The sequence below is a fragment of the Vulpes vulpes genome, chromosome 13 (assembly GCF_048418805.1).
Source record: "Vulpes vulpes isolate BD-2025 chromosome 13, VulVul3, whole genome shotgun sequence".
In the NCBI taxonomy this organism is placed as follows: domain Eukaryota; kingdom Metazoa; phylum Chordata; class Mammalia; order Carnivora; family Canidae; genus Vulpes; species Vulpes vulpes.
In genome coordinates, this window is record NC_132792.1 from 147,934,469 (window position 1) to 147,951,594 (window position 17,126).

Sequence of the window (17,126 nt, forward strand, 5' to 3'; positions counted from 1 at the left end):
GGCTAATTATTATTCCATTATATTAATTCCATTTCTAGGGACGCCTGTGTGACTCAGCAGTTGAGCCTCTGCCTTTGGCTCAAGGCATGATCCTGAGGTCCCGGATCCAGTCCCACATCAGGCTTCTTGCAGGGAGCCTGCTTCTCCCTCTGCCTGTGTCTCTGCTTCTCTCTGTGTGTCTCTCATGAATAAATAAATAAAATCTTTGAAAAAAAATAATTCCATTTCTAAGAGCAAAGGACAGCCTCCACTTTGTGCTGACCTGCTGTGATGGTAGGAAATTGGGTTGAAGAAGATAGAATGCTAGTACCCGATGGTCTTCCCATTCATCTGTATCCATCCTGAGCTTCCTGGTCAACAGTAATGATCAGAGATACTCTGTGTGTCTAGCTATAGGCTGGGAACTTCTATTTCTCTCTTCTATTTCTCTAGATCCCTAGAGATCTATGATCTCTAATTAATTACAGAAAGTAATTAATTACTTTCATTCCATCATTCATTCACCAAATATTTATTAAGCCCATACATAGTATCTCCTGCTCACTTCTGGGACATTGCTGCATTGAGGGAAGAATTAGCTTCTTTGGCAGTTGTCACTTTTGAGAATGTTGGCGCTATCTTTAACGAGGGACTATAAGGAAGAGCTCATGACCATCCACAGAGATGATCCTCTCGCCTCATGTTCATTGATTGTCATTTATTTTCTCCTTCAGAACAGGCAGAGAGCTAACAACAGCCCTACTCTTCCGTCTGCTAGCTCACCAAATTTTTAAGGATTCATGTCAACTTCTTAGCCACAATCCTGGCTCTTTACCAGGAAGACAGATTTTTGGAAAGTTGACTCACCCAACTTACAGCTGTAATTTAAGCTCCCTTTTCCCACAGTGGAGTTATAGGTAATATTATGAACATATGATTTTCGAGGCAGGCAGGTATATAGTTTGAACTGATGAGTCAAGACATACTTATTCCTAGTATCAGAGGGATAAGGCTCCATATTTTACAGTGGCAATGTAGAGGAGTGGTTTTGTCATGCTAGTCTGCAGGGACCCTTGTTGTTTTTGCCCACCATGAGGGTTACTTTCTTTTTTTTTTTCTTTTTTTTAAATTCTTGATTTGAATTCAATTTTGTGGGATGCCTGGGTGGCTCAGTGGTTGAGCATCTGCTTTTAGCCCAGGGCGTGATCCTGGAGTCTTGGGATCGGGTCCCACATCAGGCTCCCTGCATGGAGCCTGCTTCCCCCTCTGCCTGTGTCTCTGCCTCTCTGTGTCTCTCATGAATAAATAGTAGACTCTTAAAAAATAAATAAAATAAATAATAAATTCAATCTCACGAACATATACTGTATTATTCGTTTGGGGGGTAAAATTTGATGGTTCATCATTTGCATGTAACACCCAGTTCTCATGACATCACATGCCCTCCTTAACGCCTGTCACCCAGTTACCCCATCCCCCACCCACCTCCCCTCAAGCAACCCTCAGTTTGTTTCCTAGAGTTAAGAGTCTCTTCTGGTTTGCCTCCATGAGAGTTTATTTCTTGCTGTTGTTGGTCCTTGACTGTGATTCAGGCCTGAGTTCCTTCTTTGCTACTTGGTAGCTCAGAAAGCAGTGTAAATCATCAACACGTAAACAAATGGTCCACACTGAATAAGTTGTGTGTGCGTGTTGTTGTTGTTGTTTGGTAAGATTCTTTTTTAGAGCAGGTTTAGATTTACAACAAAATTGAGAGGAAGATACAGAGATTTCCCGTATACCCCCCTGCCCTCATACATGCTTAGTCTCCACCAATATCAGCATCACTCATCAGTATCTTTACCGAGAATGATACATCATCATCACCCAGAGGCCATAGTTGACCGTAGGGGGTTCACTCTTTGTGTTGTGTATCCTATGGATTTGGACAAATGTATAATGACATGTATCCATCATTATAGTATCATATAGAGTATTTTTACTACCCTGTGAGTCTGGGCTCTCTGCCTATTTATCTTCCCTTCCGCAACCACTGTTCTTTTTAGTGTCTTCATAGGTTTGCCTTTCCTAGAATGTCATGTAGTTGGAGTCAGACAGCGTGTAGACTTTTTATATTTGTTTCACTTAGCAATAGACATTTAAGGTTCCTCCATGTCTTTTCGTGGCTTGATAGCCCATTTCTTTTTGGTGCCAAATAATATTCTATTGTCTGGATGTGCCACCGTGTGTTTATCCAGTCACCTACTGAAGGACTTCTTGATTGCTCTCAAGTCTTGGAAATTATGGATAAAGCTTCTGGGAACATCTCTGTGCAGGTTTTTATATGGACAGAAGTTTTCAACTCCTCTGAGTGAATACCAAGGAGCATGATTGCTGGATCATATGGTAAGCGTATGTTTAGTTTAAGAAACCACCAAACTGTCTTCTGAAGTGGCTGTACCATTTTGCATTCCCACAGCCGTGAATGAGAGTTCTTATTGCTCCACATCCTTGCCAGCATTTGGTTTTCAGTGTTCTGGATTTTAGCCATTCTAACAGTTGTGTAGTGGTATCTCGTTGTCTTAATTTGCCTTTCCCTCATGACATGATGTGGAGTATCTTTTCATGTATTCCTTTGCTATCTACTTATTTTCTTTGATGAAGTGTCCACTAAGATCTTTGGCCCATTTTTTAATTGGGTTGAGTTTTAAGAGCTCTTCGTATATTTTGGATCAGTCCTTTATCAGATGTATCTTTCGTAAATGGTTTCTCCCAGGCTGTAGCTGGTCTTCTTATTCTCTTTGACGTTGCTTTTTGCAGAACAGAGTTTTACATTTTAACAAAGCCAGTAATTTCTTTCATTAATTGTGTCTTTGGTGTTGTATCTGAAATGTCATTGCCATATCCATAGTCATCAGATTTTCTCCCATTATCTTCTAGGATTCTTATGCTTTTACATTTTGCATTTAGGTCTGTCATTCGTTTTGAATTAATTTTTGTGAAGGGTGCAAGGTCATTTCAATTTTTTGTTGTTGTTGTTTAGGGTTTTTTTGGGTTTTTTTAAATTTGTTTTGGTATGTGATCCACAATTATGCCAACACCATTTGATAAAGAGGTTGATTATCTTTGTTCCATTGTATTGCCTTTGCCCCTTTGTGAAAGATCAGCTGACTCTATAAAGGTTTATATCCAGACTCCCTCTTCTGTTGGTCTATTTGTTTATTTTTTCCCTGATACTACATTTTCTTGTCTGTGTCTTTATCATGTCTTGAAATTGGGTAGTGTCATTTTTCCAGATTTGCTCTCCTTCAATATTGTGTTGGCTTTCCTGGATCTTTGAAGGAATTTTCCCCCCTTTGTCTAAAAGCAGAAGTTCAAGGCTTTCTGCTTAGTGCATGATGGCATGATGGGTTACATGTTTGAAACTTCTCGTTGCCTCTTTTGTACTATAGAAAGAACATCTCATAATCTTACTATGAGGTGATCAATCTCCCTCCCTCTGTATGAGTTCTCCTGTTAGCATTTCATCTACTCAGAAATGTTTATTGAGTATGTACTTAGTGCCAGGTACTGACATCAAATTATAGGATCCCGTCTCCAGTCTGGGAGGAGGTTATGGTGGACTGGGGGAGGTACAGATGACATTGCAGGAGAGTCCTGGGTGAAGTGCTGCAGGGGCTGGGGAAGGCTCCATTTACTGGCTGAGGTTTGGGAAGCTGATGAAAACAGATCGATTTCAACTGAGCTTTAAAGGATGAATAGGTGATTGTACAAATGGAGGAGGATGGGCAAGGACTGTCAGCAGAAACAGGAAGGAGGCGGAAAGGAACATGGTGGGGAAGCATAGTACACCGATTACAGTTCAGGTGTGTGGCATGTAGGGAGATGTGAAGTCAGAAAGGAAGGAGTCCTAAGTGGATCATGAGGAGCCTCTATACCATATCAGAAGTGTGAACTTTTTCCCAACTAAGGCAGTTGGAGGTTTTATTTGGTTGAGATAAAATTCACTTCACATACCATGTAATATTTTAACTATTTTACAGTATACCATTAAGTGGTTCTTCGTATAATCACAACATTGTGCAACCATTGGCAGGATCTAATTTCAGAACACTTTCTTGCCCCCGCCTCTCTTCTCTTAGCCTCTGACGACCACTAATCTACTTTCTGTCTATGGATTTGCCTATCCTGGACATTTCGTATAAATGGAAGCATCCAACATATGACCTTTTTGTGTGTCATCTTTCACTTAATGTTTTCATAATCCATTCACGTGGTAGCAGTATCAGTACCTCAATCCTTTCTGTGACTAAATCCTATGCCATCGTATGGACAGATGGACAGATGGCATTTTGTCTATCCATTCATAAGTTGATGGACATTTGGGTTGTTTCCTCTTTTGGACCATTATAAATAATGCTGCTATTTGTGTACGAGTTTCTGTGTGAACATGCATTCTCAGTTCTCTTGGGGATCCACCTAGGAGTGGAATTGCTGGGTCATATGATAACTCCATAATTAACTTTTTGAGGAACTGCCAAACTGTTTTCCAAGCCATTGGAGATTTTTAAGACAGAGCAAAACAGACTCAGATTCTATTTTAACATCACATGCTCTAGGACTGTATTTTCTTTCAAGACTAGGTATTTCTACTTCTGTTATGTTTTCCTAGTTCAGGGCATCACAGCCCACAGCAGTAAAACCTATCTAGCTCTTTTAAATCCTATCATTGGGATTGTCATGAAGGAATCTGTACCTACTAGTATAGAGTGTGGCAGAAAGTAGTGTCAGGATAGTCTCTCTCCCTCTATGATGATGTATTGTAGAGAAGGAGTTTTTCTTTTTTAAAGAGAACCCTTGATTACATTATAGTCTATTATTAGGGAGTTTATTGTACTTATAAACTGTACTTGGATTCCCTGTAATTTGTTATAATTAATGCAGGAGTTCAAGAGCAGAAAGCAAGGATCAGGTTGTGGCATGCTTTTCTCTTTTGCAACACCTTGCTATCATTGGCCTTTTTTTCACTCGTAGTTAAGGCCTGTGTGTGTTTGTGTGCATTTCAACAAACATTATCCTTTTTAGGAAAGAATTGCAATCCTTTGACTCATGAGACTCCTAAGGAGTCTCGATAAGAAGTTAGGCGTCAGTGGCAAAACAGGGTATCGATCCATGAACGTTGAAAACTTCTGGAATTGAATCTTTCCCAAGACAGTCTTGTCTGAGTGTGTTTGAGTATATGCACGTGTTTGTATTTTCATGCATGCACATGTATTGGCTTGTGGTGTGAAAAGGCTAGGACAAAAACTTTCCCTTTTAAGGTTATCTTTGTCAAGTTATAGTGTTAGCCATGCCTCCCCCATTGGGTTTTTTCAATTTTGCACAGTTGCAGGAGTGTTGGCTTTGTAGTAGGCTTGACAATGCAGAGTTTTAATTGACTGTCAACTTGAACGTTCATTAAGTATAAAAACTTTCAGATAGTGCATGGGTCAGGTCTCAAACACATTATTATACTTGAATAATCATAAACTGAAATCTTCTAAGGGTTTTTGAGGATAGAGGGACAGAGGGAGGGAGGCATTCAGGTTTATCTGGGCGCATTCCTGTGTCCGTCCTGTTTATCTGGTCCTAGCAGACAGAGAACAGGGTGGGCCACCCTGCCCATTATCTGGATTTACAGTTGTGAACACCCTTTGGAATGGATGGAATGTGCTCTTTCTCTCTTGTTGGTATCTCTGTCAATCTCAGTGTTAAAATTACGTTCCTTTGCTGTTCTGTACCCCAGAATTCTAGGACAGCTTGTCCTCAGTCCCCTCTTTTTTTTTTTTTTGTCTTTTATAGTAGAGAAACTTGGACATTTATTTCCTACTTGCCCAATGTAATGTCAACCAGAAAGCAATGCTTGTGCTTTGGTACATACTGCACTGTCCTGGGAGAGCTGGGTTCCAGTACATTCTAGCAAGATTAGTCTGATGTGGATGATTGCAAAGGAAGTTTTCTAGTGAGGAAACACTTGCCTTCATAATAACAATAACAAACAACCCATCTTTCTCTCTGTTGCACTCCTGCTCCAGTAGTTGATGGAAAACCTTCACGGATTGAAGAACGTAAGGATGGCATTAATATGCTCCCCTCTGCTCTAAGTTGTCACATCTCCACTGACTACACACATGGGAAAAGATAAGCTGGTTTGACTAACCTTGACCTGTAGAGAAGGGAGAGGCAGACGGGAGCTGTCTGGTAATAACAGTGGTACTACAGGTCGATAGTTACAGCTTACAGAATGCTTTCACTAACCTATTTTTAACTATGAGAAAGCATTTTCTTTCTCTCTCAGATCTCCTTGGGCAGTGGGGGTGAAAAAAGAGTAATGCATGGGTGATATGTGCCAATCATACAACTCATCAGGTGTTATTAAGTAAGCTAGCAACAGAATGAAGTCTAGATAACTTTCTTATGATCCATAGTATAGAAGTACCTTGTCTCAGTGCAAGAGTCAGTAAAGAGTGTGTGTGACACTGAGGATGAACTATAGTTTGCTTTAAAAAAAAATCTGCCATTGGAAATACACAGCCCTAAGGTCCATCTAGGCCCACTTCTGGCTAGAGCCTAGCCTCTCCTAGGTAGGGACCCTGCTCTCTGGGTTTTACTTTGTCTCTCTGTGGGTCTTATAATGTTGTTAACGAGCCATTAGAATGCACAGCTCCATCTTCTTTGCCTCCATCTATCTCTGGAGGAGGAAAGTGAAATTTCCCAGAGACTACTGCTGGGACAAAAAACCAGATCTGAATCCACTTAGGACTGTCCTATAATACGTTTTTACAGAAAAGCTCCTCATGTCAGTGTCTGTCTCATGCTGTGACACATACAACCTGATGGGGAGGAAGGGTGCTTGGTTATGAAAGCCTTTCCTTAGAGACCTCTGGATCATAAATATCACCAGGTAGCATATGTTTTTATTTTTGGACTTCAATGGGAACGATGACTTGCCTGCAGTGGCTGAGAATCAGATCCCACTCTTACTACTTGTGTGGTTGCTGTGCGGAAGGAGAGCTCCAAGCTCTGGTCTGTCTGGCCCTGACCACAAGGACAGTGCTACCTTGGGCCAGTCATTCTTCTTCCTCCACACAGTTTCCTTCTATAAAAACAAAAGGGTAGGACTTGGATTTTTGAAATCTTTCCTTTGTCAAGTAGCTTAGGCTTAATCATGCCGTGACAGTGCATGACCCATGGATCTCTTTGGCCTTCAGAAACAAAGGCTTGTGTCTTGCCTGACTTACGTGTCTACTGTGTCCACTGCCTTTTTTCCCTGGAGCTCAGGCCAACTGAGCGGCAGTCCTCATTGGACACAGCAGGTCTCAGGGCAAAGAGAAAACAGATGACTTGGAAGCCTTCTACTCAGGGGAGGCACGTGTCACCTCCACCCCCATTCCATTGACCCCAAAGCCTAGTTACAGAGTTGATGAGGTAGGTGGGCGGAGGGGAGGCTTCATGGAGAGCAGACATTTGGAGCAGTAATAATGGCCACCCCCTCTCCTGTCTCACCATCCTGTGATTTATGCTGAGAATGTTGAGCCCTTGAGTAGAAGCATAGCATGATCAAGATCAGCTCTTAAGGCTTTTATTCTTTCGCAGCTCTTCTCTGTTGGAGGCACTTCTGCTGAACTGGGCTTGGAATGAATATTTCACTTGTGGGAGGGGTGGGGAATACTTCAAAAGCAACACGTACTCGTCCTCTATGTTCGTCCTGTCGTATTTGTGGTTCTGTGGTAGTACAGTCCATACTTTTCAGGACACCACATGGAATGTCTCCATCTGAGAAGCAGTCACAGACCTGCAAATAGAGCAGAGTTGCATAAGTGCTTAAAGTCCCCATATATAAATCAAAAAGAGAGATTGAAGATCTTAGCAGTACATCTATAAATGTTGAGGATAATGTTACAGGGTATAATTTTGAAAGAGTTCTTTGATAAACTGTCAGAAGTACTGAATACTCCATTGATTTGACCCGGTCTGGCATTTTTTAAAACTTCCTTTTCAGAATTCTTGAGGGAGGAAAGAACATGGAGAAGTCACTTGTTTTCTCAAGATTGAAGGGGAACTATCCCAGATAGATGAGACATCCAACAACTGGCTCATATTATCTATCAGTTTCCAGTTAATAATATTTAATAGCACTGACTATCAGGAAGCTTTTCTGTTTTCTCTAGAGAAACCTGAATTTTAATCTCTATGGATTAAAAACAAAACAGAACACTTTGAGAATAGACATTTTACCTTTATTCAACAAGCATAATTATATTTACCAGTTCTTGGAGAGTAGAATCCTAACCTAAAACTATTCATTGGACCCCAGCAGTCAGATGGACTATTTCCAGGGTCTTTGAATATGAAAAATGTTAAAAAGTTTTCCTTGTGAGCTTGGGTTTTCAAAGAGGATCCCTTTGGAAAGTTGGCAAATACTTACTTTCCTGGCATGAAGATTGGTGTGCTTTTTTTTTTTCCTCCTCCACCCAGAGCTATGACAGGGTGGAGTGTACTTCCGTGAAATTGCATGTTTCCAAAATAGGATTCACTGTTATATTTTACTGCCGTTAGAATTGAATCTCTAATCAAAAATAAGCAAAACCCAAACATTCTAGAAATAGAATTTCAGCTCATATTCTCTAATTTAGTCTTCATATAGGATAGAATTATTATACTTTACAAAAATGGCTTTTGAGCCAAAATGTACCAATTTCCAAAGCGGTCCAGATTTCGTTCTCATTTCTGCAATCTCACATCGTAATCTCCACAATCTCACGTGGGAATAGCAGTGTATCATTAATGCTGTTCAGATTCTCTCGTAGTCTGGGTGGCTTCCGGGAAAGAGTTATGCATTCAACAGCTCCTCAGTCTTGTGTCCCGTAGGAGCCTATGTCTAACCTGATGACCAGGAACAATCCTGGTGTTCTTTGCTAGTGGGCTGGGACACACTGTTGCCTAGAATGGAGTGGATCTGTTCTAGAACTGCCCCGTATGTTATAAAAGTGTTAGCTATACATGAAATTGGGACCAGCAGGATAAGAAAACTACCACTATTGTTTTGCTGGATCCTGCGGATTATATTCCCAGAAGTGTCAGCCCATCAAAGGCTCTAGCTATGGCAGATAATGCTAGGGTAACACCTTTTAAAATGCTTTACTCTTTGGTTCTTGGAAATCAAGCCCTTCATAGCACATTAGAGAGAACCATGACATCAGTGGTTCAAGAGAAGATGAGCATCCCTGCAAGGCAGAGACAGTCGTAAACCTCTCCAGGGTGTCCCTCCGCATCTATCCAACATCTGCATACAGGAGTACTTAATAAATGTGGATATCCATGTTTCTCCTGGGCTTGGAGAGCAGAAAATAAGTCAAAACTGCTCAGGATGGGGTGGTGTCTGGGTGGTGCAGTCATTTAAGCAGCCAACTCTTGATTTTAGCTCAGGTCATGATCTTGGGGTCCTGGGATTGATGGGTTCCCTGCTCAGTTGGGAGTCTGCCTGAGGATTGTCTCTCTCCTTCTCCCTCTCCTTCTGCCCCTTCCCCCTTATCTAAATTAAATTTAAAAAAAAACCACTCAAGATTGTAAGGAGTGGATGGCATATAGAAGAGATTTGGTATTGTAGATTAGGAGGGGTAGGTGACCTTTACCACTTTTTCCTACCTTGAAATTGTGTGTTCTGGTTTGTTCTGTTTTTCTTTTTTGAGAATCCCATTGCACATTTCTTCAGTAAACTTAAGATTCTTTCCTATACCGAAATTGTGGGGGGCGGGGGGTGGCATTTGTTTTTGTTGTTTGGTTGTTTTGTTTGTTTGGTTTTAATATCCTTTACCTTTTCTGAGGAAAGTCACAGCAGGATCATCTGGCAATAAGATGAGGTAACACTTCCTCATCCTTCTTTTCTTCTTCTCCCACTTTCAGAAGTATGGTCTTCAGATTCTAGGTGGCTCCTCTTCAAAGTTCACAGTGAACTCTTGTCACTCGAGAGGATCTTTTGCTGACCTACGACCCCCTGGCCTGCCTCGATGTCCACAAGGAGGTGATCTCCTGCCTAAGAACTGGCTAGGTTAGAAGCATGAAAGAGCTTCTGAAAAAGGCTCACGGGCAGGTCCCAGCCTCTTGAAGGGAAAATGACCTTACACGAATGAGTGGAGCTTTTCCTGTTTCCTTGAGAATTGGCCCAGAGGAACAAGACAGATGCTGGAGGAAAACGGAGAGTCAGGCTGGGGAACAGGGAAGAACTTGGCAGACGGTGCTGAGGAGGAACCCTGAGGGAAGGGAACAGACAGGAAACGTGCTGTGCCCCATGAAAAAGCTTCTGAAGCCCAGGTTTTCCATCCTGGTTCAGGTTTTACTGAGCTTTCTCCCAGAATGAACTAAGAGGGTGCATCAGATTATACTGTTAGATGTGAATCTGTTATTTAAGGCTGTAAAACCCGAGCTTTGCTCCCAGTTGGCCGGGTGCATATTCCTTGAAGCAAAGGCACTAACGTAAACCATTTCTGTTGGGACCTGGGATTCTCAACACTGACCCTGTGCACAGCTTGGAATGGGAGAGAAGCAGACAGACAAACAGCAGGCGCTTGTATCGTAGGAGTGTGCAGGACCGCGCTTCTGTAGTGTTGACTCACCTGGGGCGAAACATTTGAAAATAAAGTTGAATGTACCTGAGCTTGGGGACTTGAGTGGACAGGTGAAGAAAGAGAATCAGAAGATAACATGTGGCATTTTTTAACCACAGCAAACCAGATTTCTTAGCCTTTGCTCTTTTGGTTTACTCTTGGTATTTCTTTAATTACTGCTTCAACATGTGTTCCTTTACTCTGATTCTCTGCTATGCATAACAAATAGACAGGTTATGACTTTTGCTTTAACTTTCATGGCAGATGATTGCCCAAAACTACCCCCCCACCCCCCCCACAGGCAGTGCCTTCCATTTCACAAGGTCCTTAAAAGTATCCTACTAGGGAATCCCTGGGTGGCTCAGTGGTTTAGCACCTGCCTTTGGCCCAGGGCATGATCCTGGAGTCCCAGGATCGAGTCCCATGTCAGGCTCCCTGCATGGAGCCTGCCTGTGTCTCTGCACCCCCCGCCCCCGCCCTTGTCTCTGTCTGTCTCTCATGAATAAATAAATAAAATTAAAAAAAAAAAGTATCCTACCTAGTATTTCCTCATTACTGTTTGTGCACTTTCAGAAACAGCAGCACTGCTACTTTATTTAACCAGCAAAGGACTTTTAACCATATGTTCTTATATATAAGGACTTAGAATCCATGACGCCCCGAACCAGCTAAGGATATAATAACTAGGTGAAATGGAGCCGTGTCTGCTAGTCTCAGAGCAGGAGTGGGCACAGAGCTTTTCTACACATACCAAGGACTTGTCTCTGAAAATCAACGTAGATACTTATTGTATATATCACTTGATTTAATCAGTAGTGGAGCTCGGGTTTTACAGCCATAAATAACAGATTCACATCTAACAGTATAATCTGATGTACCCTTAGTTCATCCTGGGAGAAAGCTCAGTAAAACCTGAACCAGGATGGAAGTACAATGACTGATCCAGTAGTGGAGCCTATAAAATGATTATGAATAATTTTAGGGGACAGGTAGGATGGTAGTAGGAAGAACATGTTGTTTTTCTATTACCTACTAGGTTTTACTAAAAAGGATTTTCAAATAACTCAATGTTGGTCCTTGTGACTTGAGAATAGGTTTTTCCCACCAGAGACTGACATGGTTGTCTGTACCCCATCCAGTAGACCCAAGAGGAGACAGGAAACAGAGACTCTTTGGAAGGAGGCAGAAAACCCGAGACCTTCCCTCAAATAGGCATCGGATTGCTATGTAATGATATTCATGATGCCAAGGTAGAGACAACAATAATTAGCTCTCAGTGCTGGTTGCCTCTCTTTAAAAGAGTTGAGCTTTGGATCACTCTTGAGCTCCCTGGATTGACATGTCCAAATTTAGAAAAAGTAGAGTGTTACGGTTACCCAGAGCAGAAAGGTTGTTAGCATTTGCTAAGAATTAAGGCTAGGAAAAGTCTGTTATAGAGGGGACTGTGTTTTTCAGAGTATGGTCAAGGGAAGGGGAGAGTCCTAGGAAGAAATGTTTGGGGATGAGGAGATTTCTAAATGTTTAGGTAATTCTTTTTTTTTTTTTTAAGATTTTATTTATTTATTCATGAGAGACACAGAGAGAGGGAAAGAGACAGAGACACAGGCAGAGGGAGAAGCAGGCTCCATGCAGGGAGCCCGATGTGGGACTCAATCCCGGGTCTCCGGGATCACGCTCTGGGCTGAAGGCAGCGCTAAACCGCTGAGCCACTTGGGCTGCCCATAAATGTTTAGGTAATTCTAAGTACAGTTTTGTTGGCAAGGAAACAATGCACTGTATTGGCTTTTGAGGACAGTGGTCCACTCTGATGTTTGATGTTGCACATGGGCACACTCTATTTACCTGTACTTGGCTGGTTTGGGAATGTTCTTCAGGTTGGGTTTTTGTGAGGCACAGACCTGTCAGGTGAGCCTGGCTCTGAAAAACTTTATCCTATCCACTAGCAGAATGCCAAACTATGTGGCCTGTTTGTGATCCACCCCACCAAACTGTTGAGCTTAAAAAATGGCATGTTTCCATATTTTTTTTTAGGAATGCACCACTGTTGGATGTAGGTTTGGCAGCTATGCTGCCGTGGGTGTCCAGGTGTGCAAGAGCATTTTCCTTCCCGGTCTCTGTTATGAAGAACTGGTCCTTATCAAGTAATTCATCCTGCTGACCTACAATGAGATGATTTGATGAATGCTCTCAAACTGAGAATGCACAGGATGTGGCACCTGCCACATCACACAGAGATAAACACAGGCAGAGGGCACATTCCATCTTTTAGAGGACTGACCTTTCTCAGCATCGCCTGCATGTCCTGCTGTGTATACAGAGTTTTACATCTAGAAACATTGATCCTGTGGGAACATATTTCAAGTGTGTGTTTTTAAGGTTATTTGTTCCTCTGCTCCCATGAACAGATATCAGTATTACCTGCAAGTCAAAAAAGACGTGCTTGAAGGCCGGTTGCGGTGTACGTTGGAACAGGTGATCCGGCTGGCCGGCTTGGCTGTGCAAGGTAAGGAGCGTGATGGCCAGCATGTGAAATCCCATTTTTCTCTTCGACTGCAGTGTTGCTGGCCTCTCACAGGGAAAAACTGAATTTACTTAAATGATCTCTTAGTAACTCTCACTTTCCATTTCAAGATATGTTAAAAGTACAGAAATAGAAAAAACAACAGAAATAGTGATTTCTGGTGGCAGGCTGGTGGATTTCTCAAAGCTGTTTGCAAATCATTCATGCTTGTATCATTTTAGTTTTATTTGAAGAAATAGCAGCTTTCATCCTGCCTTTAATTAAAGCTACATGCAGGGTTTGTGGAACATTTTCTCAGAATGATTCCACTGCCCATGGTGGTCATATTTTGTGGCTTCATGTTATGACTCTTTGACTTTCCCATCAGTTTCAAGTGTGATAGCTTTAAACATTGTAGAATAATTTATTCTCACACAGTTAAAGGGAGATTTAAAGTGCACAATTGGGGATCCCTGGGTGGCGCAGCGGTTTGGCGCCCGCCTTTGGCCCAGGGCGCGATCATGGAGATCCGGGATCGAATCCCACGTCGGGCTCCCGGTGCATGGAGCCTGCTTCTCCCTCTGCCTGTGTCTCTGCCTCTCTCTCTCACTGTGTTCCTATCATAAATAAATAAAAATTAAAAAAAAAATAAAGTGTACAATTGTAGGGGGCGCTGGGGTGGCTCAGTTGCTTAAGAGCCTGACTCTTGCTATCAGCTCAGGTCTTGATCTGAGTCATGAGTTCGAGCCCTGGGTTGAGCCCCATGCTGGGCATGGAGCCTACTTACAAAAATAAATAAAACAAAATGCACGATTATAATATAAAGCAACACACACATAGTGGAGTGCATTTACCTTTCAACCTGTCCTACCTAGACTTATCGGACAGTTATTTTTTTTCTTTCTAAATTGTTACATATACTTTTACATATTTTTATGTAACATATATTACATGATTCTTACACAGATTTATACATTACTCTTTAGTGAGTGGTGGCTTAATTGCCTTTAGTCACAGTGAAAAGATCAAAATGTAATTTTTTTTTAAAGATTTATTTATTTATTCATTCAGAGAGGGTGAAGAGAGAGGCAGAGACACAGGCCGAGGGAGAAGCAGGCTCCCCGCAGGAAGCCCTATGTGGGACTCGATCCCGGGTCTCCAGGATCACACCCTGGGCTGCAGGCAGCGCTAAACCGCTGTGCCACCGGGGCTGCCCAAAATGTAATTTTTAAAAAGAAACTCGTGTCCTTTGCAGTCCTTTTTCCTTAAAGTCAGTTCCCATCCAAATGGAATCCCAGCCACCGAGTCCTTACTGTGTGGACTGTTGTTGGAGAAGCTGTGAGCTGAACTTCCCATCCCCGACTCTGAACTGATGTTGAACCCTTTTTGGGCTCTGTAATATCTAAAGAGGCAGCATTCCCTTGATCTTTTTCATCCTGGGATATTAGCAGTTGAACAATTTTTGCTGGACACACGATTCCCAGTAGTTAGCTGCTGTTGTTACCTTCTGGATGAAAATACACAAAATATGTTGTATCCCACCTGTCCACTTAAAGACTAAAAGGGGAAAGAACAGTGCCCAGAATGATACAGAACAATTAGTATTTATAACAGAATGATCCTCAAAAACACGGAAGAAGACACCTTTAATAAAGAGAAGATCCACTATGTCCCCCATCTGCCAATCACATCTTTCTCCTTTCAAAAAGCTTTCTCTCCTGTTCACTTTATTACCCTCTTTTTTATCCCTCTCACTCTTCAACCAGCAGGTTTATTACAGAAATCCTGGATATTGGAAGACCCTGGTGATAGCTTTCAGGCTAAAGGAAGTTGGTGAATTAACCCTGGCTTCCCTTTTCACTGGGTCCTTAAAGCTAGCCATTTGGAGTGAGGGAAACTCCTCCAGCTATAATATTTGTAAGATAATTTTCCCAAGAACCCTTCTGGGGCAGTTAGCAAGACACAGCCACAGAGCTATAAGTTGTGAGAAAATACGATAACTGATGAGTAAACTTGCAAGTAGGCCGAGCACCTGACCTTTGCTGTCTTGAACGCCTCCCCTAATCAATCATTCATTATGTGATGAGTTAGTAGGTACATCCTTGTGTTCTCAGCAGTGTCTGTTCGCTGGCCTTCTGTCTGGACTCTTGTGTTCCATGTCTCCCATTAGATGCCAGATCTTTTACATGAAATTAAATTTGTATGCTGTTATGATTCTTTTCTTCTTGAGAGCGAGCAGGATGAGAAGCAAGACATTTATAGATTGACGATATGGACTCATGGTATTCTTTTTTGCATGTGCTCAGACATACCATTGTGAGATGAAAACAGGACAAAACAGAGTTGCTGGCATCTTGCAATATGGGAACTTGTTTGGGAGGTGTAAAAATTTGCAAGGTTGCTTGCCAAGGGTGATTTACAGGGGGAATTTCCAGCTGCAAATATATGAAAAGATGCAGATGGGTTTGGCTCTTCAGTTCTCTTAATTAACCTTGAGTTAAAAAGTCCCCTTGGCAGATATTCTTAAGATATGTGTTGATGCGTATTTAACAAAAACATAAGTATAGGTTTGTTTTAAATTTTTAAAATAGCTTAGGGATCACTTTCAAATTTCCCTGTTTTTTTTTTTTTTTCCTGGAAAATTGTATAACAGTGCTCACATGCTGATATTTACAGTATTGCTAAGTGAAAGTGGTAACAATATCAAACACATCGTGGCACTGTTTTCACTTAATAGTGCAGAAATAGAATGAAGTAGGAATAATAAATGTGGCAATTTTACTCTTATTTTATTCCATCTTCAATTTCATATAATGAACACTACCACTCCCCCCTCGTTTCTTCTCAGCTGATTTTGGAGACTACAATCAGTTTGATTCTCAAGATTTCCTCAGAGAGTATGTGCTATTTCCTATGGTAAGTGTAATTTCCTTCTTAATTAATTTTCTACCTTCTTTGGATGTTTAATTCTTTTCTTTGAAAATCTCAGAGGATTTTGCAGACACGTATTCCCTGGGGAGGCAAGTCCATGTCCATGCATTTATGAAGTAGGGACATATTTTGGAAAAACAGTGAAAAAGTAAACATGCCTCTTCCCCCCTCATTAAGACACTTCCCTGTCCCCTGACATCCCCTCTGCAACCCTCAGTTCTACTACTCTCCAGAGCCCTGGTGCTGTTCCTTCCTTCCTTCCTTCCTTTATTTATTATTATTTTTAAGATTTTATTTATTTATTCATGAGAGACACAGAGAAAGAAGCAGAGACACAGGCAGAGGGAGAAGCAGGCTTCATGCAGGGAGTCTGATGCGGGACTCGATCCCAGGACCCCAGGATCACGCCCTGAGCTGATGGCAGATGCTCAAACACTGAGCCACCCAGGTGCCCCCTCTTCCTTCCTTTCTGAACACATCAAGCTTAACTCTTACCCCAGAGCCTTCGTCCTTGGGTTTCCTCTGCCTTCAGTACTCTGCTCCAGATCTTTCTATGGCTTGACATTGAGGTCTTGATTCAAATGTCATGTCCTCAAAGAGGCCTTCCTTTTCTTTAAGCGCCTGTATGATACACTCCAGCCATCAACTATTTCCTGCTAAATCACCGTTTATGTGCATATACTTCAGAGCTCTTTCAGTATCTAAATGTGTTCAGTACTGATTGATTGTCAGCTAGGACGTCAGCTGTGTGGTCCGTAAACGAGGACCCTCTCTGTCTTGTCACTATTGTCTGGCATATAGTCCACCCTCATAAAAATTCACTGAATGAGTCAGTGAGGTCAGATATCCAATCTTGGGTTAAATTAGGAATGAGGCTAGATTTTAATCCCTGGAGAATGTGTGTTTGTTTTTTGGTAGCTTTGGGGTAAATGAGAAGAGTTGTAATGAGGAGGGATTAAAACGTTTGAAAAGCTATACCCGCTCCAACATCCTGGCTCAGATTTTAGAAATCCTGATCATTCACCACTTATTTTTTTTTTTTTATCAACGGTTTTGCCCAAAGCACTGACCTGGGTAATAATTCCCAGGGGATG

The 17,126-nt window shown here is 41.8% G+C and overlaps 1 protein-coding gene across 3 annotated transcripts in view; it reads left to right on the forward strand.

Annotated features, from left to right (window-relative positions):
• The window catches only part of PTPN14 (protein tyrosine phosphatase non-receptor type 14), a 179,130-nt gene that overhangs the window by 109,859 nt on the left and 52,145 nt on the right, over positions 1-17,126 (forward strand). For all 3 annotated transcript variants that reach the window (XM_072733279.1, XM_026001114.2, XM_072733278.1), the window contains exons 4-5: positions 13,007-13,104; positions 15,950-16,017. In XM_072733279.1, the coding sequence (XP_072589380.1) occupies positions 13,007-13,104; positions 15,950-16,017 (166 nt within the window). The remainder of the gene's footprint in view (positions 1-13,006; positions 13,105-15,949; positions 16,018-17,126) is intronic.